Here is a 12,109-nt window from a genome sequence, read left to right as displayed (position 1 = left end):
TTGGATTCTGTCGCGGGTTTAAAAAGTAATCTGAAATCAAAGAAATAGCTCCGACTGTATGTTAAGCTAACTAGCGGCTACTTCGTGTTTTTTTTTTTATTGTTTTTTTTAAGAACTTTATTGAACAAGATGTTCATTTACAAACAGAGTCGATAAGTACTCATTATTTAGTACAGAAAAGGTATCAATATGTAAATAATAGGACAGTAGAGTAACAATTAACAAAAGTAAAAATGTATAAATAAAATATAAATAAATAAATATACAACTCCCGTCATGCACCGCGGCTGACACCGGTCGGTTTGTTTTCGTTACGTATCGCTAATTTTCCCGTTTAATAAAATAACCACTGTATTTTATTTTACACTTTTACTACTTGAAAAGAGTCGAAACTTTACCAGATGTAATTTTGTAAAACCTAAAAAAAAAAAAAAAAAAGTAAAAAAAAAAAGAACTGGCGAAAAATAACATGTGCAGCAATCTATCCATTAATGAACGTAGTGGATGAAGCATCAGTTAACACCAATTACCATCAGTTAACACCAATTAACACCAGTTAACACCAATTAACATCAGTTAACACCAATTAACACCAGTTAACACCAATTACCATCAGTTAACACCAATTAACACCAGTTAACACCAATTAACATCAGTTAACACCAATTAACACCAGTTAACACCAATTACCATCAGTTAACACCAATTAACACCAATTAACACCAGTTAACACCAGTTAACACCAATTAATACCAGTTAACACCAATTAACATCAGTTAACACCAGTTAACACCAGTTAACATCAGTTAACACCAGCAATTCATGGACCCACTTGGGTGCATTTGTCACAAAAAAAAAAATCCCTTGACTTTTGACCAATGTTTTGTCCCAGCTTTCACTAAACTGGAGCTAAAAAGAAAGAAATTAAAAAAGAAAAAGCTTCTGATCCGGTTCGGTGCCATGAATCGCATTAACAGTCCTGGGAGGGACTTACATCATCCTGACATTCATTTGCTAAATTAATATCACGTATTGATTAAGCTTTTTTTGTTCATAACTCACCAGACTGAGACTGGCAGGTTTCCCTTTGGAGACTTTTAGAACAGCTGAGTCATCAGATTGTAAAAAGCAGACAATTATCCCACATATAGCAGTCTGAGCCCTCCTTCAATTGTTCCCATGTTCTTTTTAACACAACTGAAAGGCTTTTTTTTTTTTTTTAAGTGACTGCACTCTGCAGAGGTTAATTCATCTCTACCCACCTCATCTTCACGACTTCATTTTCAATACAGGAGGGTTTTTTTTCAGTGATCATCTAATAAGATGATCTCTGAATGCATCTAATGCCTGATTGGTTCAGCTGTATGCTTCTTTTTTGTTTTTTAGCCGAGTGGGATTACACCATATGGGCTGCAGGGAGAGTTATGCATCATCCCTGTTTTTTTAAAAAAAAAATTAAATTTTTTTTTTTATGATAATGAATTGACAATAAATTGATGTCGGATTCTTGCATGAAATATAGATTGTGAAGGCACATCGTGCCCCTTTTTTCTTGAACATCACCAACAGATGGCGGCAGTCTCTCATGTGTCCACTCTCCTCCGTGACGTCTGAGGGCAGTTTCTTTTTTCTTTTTCTTTTTTTTCCCCTCTCAGTGCAGAGGAGCTAAAACATATATTTATAGTTGGCACTTTATTTTATACCTCCAGAAACGTGTGTGTGTGTGTGTGTGTGCGCGCCATTTACCCAGATACTTAGCAGTCTACTCTCTCCAACAGTTGACAGCCACTGTTGCGTAACAGTTTTTTTTGTGGGTTTTTTTTGCAAATGAGATTAACATGACAAGCAGAGGCTGGGGAGGAGCCACACACACACACACACACACACGCACGCATACAAACACACATGCTTGAAATATCATGAAAAAGGGGGCTTGCCATGTGTCCATTCTCCGAGAGGAGCAGAGAGGAGGTGGTCCACGTCTGACGAAACTGCCACCTGAGCTTTCTGCTGCTATATTAATCATGCCATGAAAAAACGAGAAGAGGAGTCGTGCTCTTTGCCCCTGTGGCTGTCAGTTCAAATGTTAAAAGCAGCCCACACACACACACGCATGCACATGCAAGAGGGTTGGTCGGTGTTTCATTTCAGAACAAATGTGTCCTCATCGTGCATTTTTAATAGACTAAAAAGCTCGTTCAGATTCATTCACTAAAACTGAAAAGTTTACTCGAAATAAAAAAAATTAAAAAAAGGATTACAAAACATCCCTAAAGAAATGCATTTGTAATCTTCGGCTAATAACCGTTTTACTTTCTGTGCTGCGTTAAAAAGGGAGCGAGCTTTTGTTGTGATGGAGAAAAGGTCTTTCATGGTAAATTCATAAGATTACTGTACTTGGTTAGCGCGCGAGAGAAGGGGGGTGCACGCGGGCTGAACGCGCTGCAGACAGCAGTGGGTCTCCAGTTGGCTGCGCGCGCTCAGACGCAAAGCATCCCACTGGCTGGACTTGGAGGACACTCGCCCGTTTTCGCTGCTGCTGATTCCCCCCTTGTCTTTTGTCTCCTGGCTTTGAGACGACCACCAGCCCCGGGAAAAAAAAAGAAAGAAAAAAAAAAGGGGGAAATAAAAGAAACAAGTGCTTCTTCTTCTTTTCTTTTTTTTTTTTTTGGTTTTTTTTGTTGGTATAAGATCGGAACTGGACACTTTTTTTTGTTTTTCTTCTTCTTCTTTTGGAGGAGGAATTAATTCTCGAGCTGGATCTGTTCTGTGTCTACAGCGGAGCGCGCACTGCTACACGCTTTACAATGGATTTCAATACAGTGGAAGTACCCTGGGAATTAAACTAAAAGTCTCTTTTTTTATTCTTTTTTTTTTTTTTTACTTCGCACACATTACGTTCCTGCAAAAAGGTTTTTTTTGTGTGTGTGTTTTTCACGTGCCAAAAGGAGAACGATGATCCTCGCGGTGCTGTATGTTCTTCTGCCTCTTTTAGGTGAGTTGGACTTGATATAGGCGCCAGCAAGCTGCTCGTTTTAATACGAAAAATGCCAAATGTATTATGTGTCATGTTTTAGTAGCGAGATTCCTGTTAACAGTAATACGAGGAAGCCTGCAGAGGCTGCCGGGAGAGTCTGCAGCGTGGTTCGGCTCCGTGGACAGGAGTCCAAACTGATTCAAAAAAAAAAATTAAAAAAAGTCAATCAGGAGCTGGTACTGCCTCATCCAACAAGAGTTAGAAATGTTTCATCAACTGTTTCCATTCGGTCTGGTTGAAACTGTCAGAGAACTGACAGCGTGGATCAAAGTGGTTCCAGTAACTAATGTCAATTAGTGTTTTCAGCCTCTATGGATCATTTTATGGCGACCTTGTATGAAAAGCTCATCTCTGTATGATATTTTAATCCCTGAAAGCAAGCTTAAGCTTTTAATGTTCCCAGTGAAGAAGACGTGAGCAAGCAACAGACACACGAAAAGAGCCTCATTAGTCTTGTGTTTTTTTTTGTTTTTTGTTTTTTTTTATTAAACACCACTTCTGTCACCTCCACCCCGCTAGATGTGCAGATGTGTTCCGCGGAGGAGAGTCTGCGCGCGGGGGCCGCCCGGCTGGACTGCGTGAGGGCCAACGAGCAGTGTATGAAGGAGCAAGGGTGCAGCACCAAGTACCGCACGATGAGGCAGTGCGCGGCCGGCGGCAAGGAGACCAACTTCAGCCTGGTGGCCGGCCTGGAGGCGAAGGACGAGTGCCGGAGCGCCATGGACGCGCTGAAGCAGAGCCCGCTGTACAACTGCCGATGTAAACGGGGCATGAAGAAGGAGAAGAACTGCCTGCGCATCTACTGGGGGATCTATCAGACGTTACAAGGTGGGCTGCAACATTTTCTGGGAACTTTTTGTTTTGCCCCCCTTCAGCCCCCTGAAGTTATACAGATTTAGAGCTGATCTATCTGTCAGAGAATAAAAGAAACAGCACAGACAGTTATTTTCTGGGGGGGATGCCACACAAAGTCCCTCAGGGTTTTTTTGTATTATTTTTGGGGGGTGTGGAGGGGGTGGGGGGGGTTGGCTGCTCCATTCACCCTGCAGCTATAGTTCATCTGAAATGAACATTCCTCTCACAGTTTTTTGATCTGTCCTGTAAAAGGAGCAAGATGATTAGTTACTCCAGCTCCTCCCACTAATACTCCTTCCCTCCCCCAATCCCTGCTGGACCACAAACACACACACACACACACACACACACACACACACACACACACACACACACACACACACACGTACTACACAAGCGATGTGATCATGTGACAACTTTTCATTCAGATTTCGGCCTCTGTCTTGGGCCTACAGAGGCCAGGAGATATACTTTTCTGACCTCCTAAATCACTTTTCCTTGGAGGGTTAATGGAGCGTGAAGCCCTCTCAGCGCTGGCTGGGCCATCTTAAAGTGTTGATCATAGTGGGTGGGTGTCGGGATGGGGGGGGGGGGGGCTTTTAGTCCCTAAAAATGCATCCATGCTCATCCGTCAGCCAGTCCAGACTTCCAGTTGCACAACCCAGTTGACCAACCTGCCTAATCAAGCGTGTGGCTGTGTGCCAGCGTTGGATATCGACTGACCCAAATACCCCCCCCCCCCCCCCACACACACACACACACACACACACACACTGTGGTCACATGCAGGCCGATGTAAAGGGGGGCGGGGGGTGATGGATGGTAAACAATCTTATTTAACATGTTGTTGTTGTCGTCTCTCCTCCTCTGCAGGTAACGACTTCTTGGAGGATTCTCCGTATGAGCCCGTGAACAGCCGTCTGTCCGACATCTTCCGTCTGGCCCCCATCATCGGTAAGACTTACGCTTCTGTCTTTTCCTACTTTTTAAAAAAAACATTTTTTGTGATTTTTCCCGTTGGTCACCCGTCTCTCAGTTGAGATCTGTTTTTTTTTTGGCGCTCCCAGCTGTGTGCATGCCTCTCATCGAAGGTTATCTGTGTGTGTGTCAAGTATTTACCCCCCCCCCCCCCCCACACACACACACACCCTCCTCTTCCTCCTCCTCTCCACTATCTGTCCCCCTCTCTCTCTCTTTCCTCCTTGTTCTCACCCCAGCAGTATCGCATGCTGGCTGGAAGTGACCTTGCATGGGGGGGAGGGGGGGGAGCTATAGTTCTTCTGAGTGTCATCAAGCAGTGGATAGATGCTGAATGGGGTGTGGTGGTGGTGGTGGTGGGGGGGGGGGGGCTCTGTGTCGTTGTTGCCGTCTTCCTGTTTCTGGCTGTTTGAATCCACTTGTTGAGAAAGAGTGAGTAGTTTCTGTGAAAGCGTGACGAGCATTTTTTTTTTACGCTGCTCGGAGCTCTGTGTGTGTGTGTGTGTGTGTGTGTGTGTGTGTGTGTGTGTGTGTGTGTGTGTGTGTGTGTGTGTTGTGGCAGAGCTGCAGACTCCGGCCTCTAGATGGCGGTATTATTCCCCTCTTCACGGCCGCTCGCACGTCCTCCTCGGTCCCCACGGTGGAGACAGTTGTTGTGGGTATTAGCGAGCCTGACATGCGTGTGCGTGTGCGTGTGCGTGTGCGTGTGCGTGTGTGCTTACATTTTCATTATCACACCGCAGGTGACGAGAGCCGCGTCCAATCGAACCGGCGTGCTCCTCTGCCTCCACATCCTCACAGAACAAGGCTGATGGTTTGACCCTCTTTTGATAGAGAGGACTCTTTTCTTTCCGTTTCCTCTTGTCATTTTTAAATTTTTTTTATTTCACAATAAAGCTGATTTGCTCTCAAACCGATGCTTCTTCCCCCACAGTCGGGTGAGATCATTATGTGGGCGGTGAGATACAGGAACATCAAAATTTTGGACTAGGCTCCGACTTCAGGATCAATTTGCCGCTATAGAAACACAAGATTTGAGGATGCAGATTTATATTTATTTATTTTTCCTCCTGTAAAGCCTGTTCATTCGTCTGACTGCTCTCTGGAGAAGACGGGGTGGACTTTAAAAGGAGAACGCCGTATGTTTTCTGGCTGTTAATATGCCAGCCGTGCCGTCAGTGCTGAAACTGTGTGTGTGCGACGGGGTCGTAGTTCACATGGCAGGCAGGTGCTGCCACTCGACGGTCGGAGACGGATGTATGTGGTCGTTCTTGTAGTGATGGCGAGCTCTCCGTCTACGTTTTAAATGCCTCTTTTTACGTTGATTAACTGCTCATTTCTGCCTCAAACAGAATTGCTATTTTTTTGTGTGTGTTTGTGTGTTGACTTATCGGTTTCCATCATTTTTGGCTTGTTATCCCTTCAAATGAATCTTCATGTGAAACTTTCATTGCAATCTTTCACAAAAAGTTTGATTGACATGTTTTTATAGGCTGAGGAGGGAAAACTATTCAAAAAGGAAAAGTCAGAAAACATAAACAGATGAATCTTTTTATTTTTTTCCCTCAATCATCCTGTGATCCCTTCAGATTTATCTTGGGACCCCTTCAAAGGCCACGACCCGTTGTTTGGGAACCATCGTTATCCATTAGGTCTTTCGGTGCTAGTCTATAGAAGCCTGTTTATGTTCTCTGGGTCTGTCACTGAACTGTTGCTGTGTTCCAGATGTTGTACTTGTGTTCCAGATGTTGTACTTGTGTTCCAGATGTTGTACCTGCGTACTAACTCTGAGCGCATCAGTGTGTTCACGCTGTCGAGTACAGAAACAGTCAGTACAAGTACCAGGACGATGCACTCAAAACGCTCCAAAAACCAAAACGACAGACACTTTCCACGATGAACGGTCGCCATCTTGGCTACGTCGAGGAAAGGGGGCGGGGCATAACGCATTTTCAAATTGAGGCGTCTGAGGAAGCTGCGAAGTGTTTTCTTTTTTTCACTGTTGCTGCTGCTGGACAGAAGAATCAGAGAGTTTATTGAAACAGAGTGAATGGTGATGAGCGTGGGAACGACCGAGTGGATGGAGGTGAAGCTGAAGAGGGTTAATCAGTGGATAGCAAGGTGAGGAGATGAGAGGACAGCGAGCAGGAGGTCGCTCTGCCTCTTCTGCTCCGTTGTGTAAATGAAAGGGAGGGCGAGGTGACGGGAGACGGCAGAAATGATGAGAGCCTTTTCTGATCGCTCAGACAGTCTGGTATGTTTCAGCTCGCTGAACTGAGCGAGGGGAAAAAAAAAAAAAAGCCACGACACACATCGTCTGAAAGGGAACAAAACGAAAAGCTTTCTCTGGGGGAGTCTCAGTTGCAGATGTTAGGCCTTGTTTCTGCGCCCAACTTTATATTGGAGAATATTTTGAGTGCAAGTCTCTTTGTTTTGGTCTTTTGTTTTTAATCACCTGCACATTTTCTACATTAACTTCACGTTTAAACCGGAAAATACCCAAAATAATACAACGTTGGGACGCGGTGTAAAATGTAAATAAACAACAGAGCACAGTGATTTTGAAATTCTCATAAACCCATATTTAATCGCAATTAGACCAACGACAACATATCAAATGTGGAAATGGAGAATGTTTGGGGTTTATTTAGAATTTGATGGCAGCAACTCGTTTCAAAAAAAGTTGTGTGAAGACAAAAAAAAAAAAAAAAAAACACGTCACACATTTCACAACTAATTAAATTAACTGGCAACAGATCAGTAACATGATTGGGTATAAAAAGAGCGTTTCATAGTGAGAGGTTCATCACTCGGTGGGCAAATAGTGCAACAATTGAAGAATGTCAGTGAGGCGCTGCGACTCGGTGATCTCCCGGCTGTATAGGAACAATAGGGCGGCCACGCTGATCCTGTGATACCATGATCGACCCCACGTCTCTGACCGAAGCCTCTAATCTCCTCTGACACCCAAACACACACACACACACACACACAGTGATACACACACACACACACACACACACACACACACACACACACACACACACCGACACCTGTTCCCCAACGGCATGCCGGTGGGGCGCTCATATTTTTCCTCATGTCGTCGTCGTCATCTCTGATCACGAGTCACTGTCGATCTCTGGAAGCGGCCGTTGCACGTTTAAGAACTTTTTTGAAGAATATCATTTCAATTATGAAACACACACTTTGTACAAGACGTATAAAACATTGACAAAACAGTGATGAGAAGGGATCAAACCTTCCAGCTAATTGTTTGCACACACAGAGCAGCGCCACTGAGGTTAATCCAGCTAATTATTTTCAGCTCTTTTACTTCTCTCTTTAAGATCCAGCAGCAGGAAGCAGCTGTCACCACTTTGGGTTTTTTTTTCTCTTTAGGTGATAATTGTCAATTGTAATGTGTTAAAAGGTTTTTTTCACGTAGCTCCTCTCGGGTGTTTGCTACCTCCATCATATTCGTTCTGTCACATCTGGAAGCCGCTGAATGGAAGGAAATATTAAGAACTCACTTTTTTTTTTTTTTTTCCTTTAATCCGGCTGTTGATCTCAGCGTCTTCATCTTCTCCTCTTCGTCCTCTCTCCAGCAGCTCGACCTTGTTTTCATGTCTTGAGTTCTTCCTATGGAGCCGCTGTTGGTTTCATCTCACATTGAGCAACACGCGTGAAACACATCGACCGTAGAAGTACGTCGGCGTGAGATTTGACAAGCTGAATCTCTTTTGCTTGCACGCGTTACATTTTTCTTTCTGGAACTTCGAGAGCTTCGTCAAAATCAGTGAACAAAAAGGTGGCCGGGAAAAACCCCCGAAACAAATCACCTTCAATCCCACCGCGAGAGAGAGAGCACAGAGTCGAGATGAAATGGCCGCCTCACCGGTCTCCCATGTTTATGAGTCAGTGATCCATGCAGGAAGGGAAACACACACACGGAAACACACACAGAAACACACACACACACGGAAACACACACAGAAACACACAGAAACAGAAACACACACACAGAAACACACACGGAAACACACACAGAAACACACACGCAGAAACACACACACACACGGAAACACACACAGAAACACACAGAAACAGAAACACACACACAGAAACACACACGGACACACACACAGAAACACACACACACACGGAAACACACACAGAAACACACAGAAATAGAAACACACACACAGAAACACACACGGACACACACACAGAAACACACAGAAACACACACACACAGAAACACACACGGACACACACACAGAAACACACAGAAACACACACACACAGAAACACACACACACACACACGGAAACACACACAGAAACACACAGAAATAGAAACACACACACAGAAACACACACACACACACGGACACACACACAGAAACACACAGAAACACACACACACACACGGACACACACACAGAAACACACACACGCAGAAACACACACACAGAAACACACACACACACACGGACACACACACAGAAACACACACACGCAGAAGCACACACACAAAAACACACAGAAACACACACGCAGAAACACACACACAGAAACACACACACACAGAAACACACGCACACAGAAACACACACACACAGAAACACACACACACAGAAACACACACACACAGAAACACACACACACAGAAACACACACGCAGCATCGTTTTTGTGAGATTTGAGTGGACGTAGAATTTAACGGTTGCTGGAAAATGGAAAGCAGAAACGGACGGTGGTTTTCATGAACGACTCGCTGCTGCAGGTCGTTTGATTTTGATTTTTTTGTCTCGTGTCTCTTCATTTCAGCACTTTCACTGTCTGTAAACATATTAAATACGCAGCTCGTATCGACCGCTCGGCTTTCAGTTTCTACGTCCAAACCTCCACTTAAAAGAACGTGGAACATTTTTCTGCTTCTGGGAAGTGGGACCTTTTTTTGGGCAGATTACACAGCGATGGGACCGTCTTCTTATTATCATTCTCATCATCATCATCATCATCATCATCATCGTCATCATCGTCATTGGTCATTTAGCACGAGTAGGAAAATGTGCTCAAAGAGAGTGTAATCGTCTCTGACCTGACGTGAATGACGGGGTTGAAAAACCGGGATAAGAGAATCACAGATTCCAGGAAACACAATGAATAAAGATGAGTTTTATACGACTATCATTTTCTCTGCGACCTTTTTTCCAGTTGTTGCGGCTGCTTCTGAAGTGATAATATTAGCATTTATCTCCGACCGCGGTTCGTGCTTCAGAACTTTATCGTAAACAGGGCAGTTTTTTTTTTTTTTCTTTCAGGGAATTAACTTGAACTCTCGTCTCCGGTCCTCTTTACTCGTCAAGGACAACCAGGAGCTGTTCCTTAAAAAAAAAAAAAAAAAAGGTTTGAGCTATTTATCTCCAACCCTCCTTTGCATGTTCCAAGATTTGTCCTACCGGCAGTAATCACAGCCGTGTTCTCCTGGCTTGTAATGAATCCCCCCCCCCCCCCCACACACACACACCACCACCACCACCTCCCACCTCCACCACCCCACAATCGTTGTGTACTGACGTCTGCTCGGCTTAAACTCTCTCCTTAAGCTCTGTCCTCCTCCCAGTTGGCTTCTCTTGTATGTTTCACCCACTCGCGAGTCCCGACGCACCGAAAGCTTCCACGTTGTGTCTCTTCCATGTGTCAAGACTTCAAACGCGTCTCCGTCCTCCTCCTCCTCCCTCGTACACCACCCAAATCAACCTTGAAGCGGAGTCGCGGTGGAGTCTGTGTGTGTGTGTGTTGAGAGTGTGAGAACATCTGTAAAGTGTGCGTCCCCCCCACACACACGCACACACCCCTGCTTGTCAAGCACTTCAAATCCTGCTGTGCTGACACACACACACACACACACACACACACACACACACACACACACACACACACACACACACACACACACACACACACACACACACACACGGCTGAGAGGCTGTCAGCACAGCTCAACCGCTGGCTGCAGAGGAAGTCACTCTCATTATGAGCTGCCAATGCTCACAGATAAGAGTGTCTACCGCTATCTGTGTGTGTGTGTGTGTGTGATGGAGGCAGGAGGGGGGGGGGGGGGGAGTTACAGAGGTAGAAACCTAATTTATTATGTGCTATCTTTGGGAGAGAGGCAGAGTATCCGGCCTGTTCTCTTAACTTTATTTTGTATTTGTTGGTTGACTGAGCACGTTTGTGTTTTTTTTCTTTCTCCCTACCGTTCCCTGCTTTCACACTTATTCATTAAAATGTGTTTGTGGCTGGAGTTTCTCCGGACATAAACCATGTTTCCGACTGTTTGCCACCGGGCTGATTTCGTGCAATTTTTTTTTAAACAAGTGCATCGCTTTCTTTTTTCTTTTTTTTTAAGCAAATAGGGAAGTGGGAAAGTTCCGACCTCCGAGTGGGAGAAATCACCCGAACGACTGTCGGAAGTGGGAAAGTCGTAGGTTTTTGAGAGCTCCGAGAAATCGGTCTGATGTCACTTGACATGACGACGTTTGTGGTGAAAGGAAGAGATGCACATGGTCAGCGCCAAAAGAAGTCAGTTTACGGTTAATTCAGGTCGTAGTAGTTGGAGCCGGGTGTTGTGGCGTATAACAATCCTAATTACTGTGTTGACAGACAATGACGGTAACAGCCGACCCACGCGGTCGTTACTTGTTTCCGTTACTTTGTCGCTGTTACTTACTTTGCTGCCGTTACTTTGTTGCCGTTACTTTACTGCCGTTACTTTGCTGCCGATACTTTTTGCCGTTACTTTGCTGCCGTTACTTTGTTGCCATTGCCTTTTTGTTGTTGTCATGTGAACGCTCTCAACTGGAAAAGTTGGAGGTTACCAAGTGGGAACTTTCCCACTTCCCAGCTGCCTGAACGCACCATTAACTGTAGTGATTTGTATTGTCACTGTGTGAAATATGAAGACTCCAGGAAGAGTAGATGCTGCCATGCAAAAGGCTAACACGGATCTAAATAAACAAACAAACAAACAAACACAGGATGTCGACAGCTCAATCATGGTTAAAAAGGTCGTCGATATCAAACGCGATACTTGATCAGAAACGATCGGGAGATAAATCGGTTCATTAGTGCTGTTCTAGAAACAAGCAGCCCATCTGATGAAGTCATCCGTTTCCTGGTTTTTGCATCATTTCCCTGAAAGCTGCTCGTTCACCCTGCAGACTGAATGACTC

The 12,109-nt window shown here is 44.6% G+C and overlaps 1 protein-coding gene across 1 annotated transcript in view; it reads left to right on the top strand.

The window, feature by feature from the left end:
- Positions 1 to 2,262: 2,262 nt before the first annotated feature.
- gfra1a (gdnf family receptor alpha 1a) overlaps positions 2,263 to 12,109 on the top strand; it is an 83,649-nt gene continuing 73,802 nt past the window's right edge. The window contains exons 1-3 of the mRNA XM_069144145.1: positions 2,263 to 2,995; positions 3,557 to 3,865; positions 4,766 to 4,846. Of these exons, the coding sequence (XP_069000246.1) occupies positions 2,956 to 2,995; positions 3,557 to 3,865; positions 4,766 to 4,846 (430 nt within the window). The 5' untranslated portion in view covers positions 2,263 to 2,955. The remainder of the gene's footprint in view (positions 2,996 to 3,556; positions 3,866 to 4,765; positions 4,847 to 12,109) is intronic.

Source organism: Embiotoca jacksoni, unplaced genomic scaffold, assembly GCF_022577435.1.
Source record: "Embiotoca jacksoni isolate LCO1_2020_lvr unplaced genomic scaffold, fEmbJac1.0.p SCAF_12, whole genome shotgun sequence".
NCBI lineage: Eukaryota > Metazoa > Chordata > Actinopteri > Embiotocidae > Embiotoca > Embiotoca jacksoni.
This window is presented reverse-complemented; position numbering and strand designations above follow the sequence as displayed.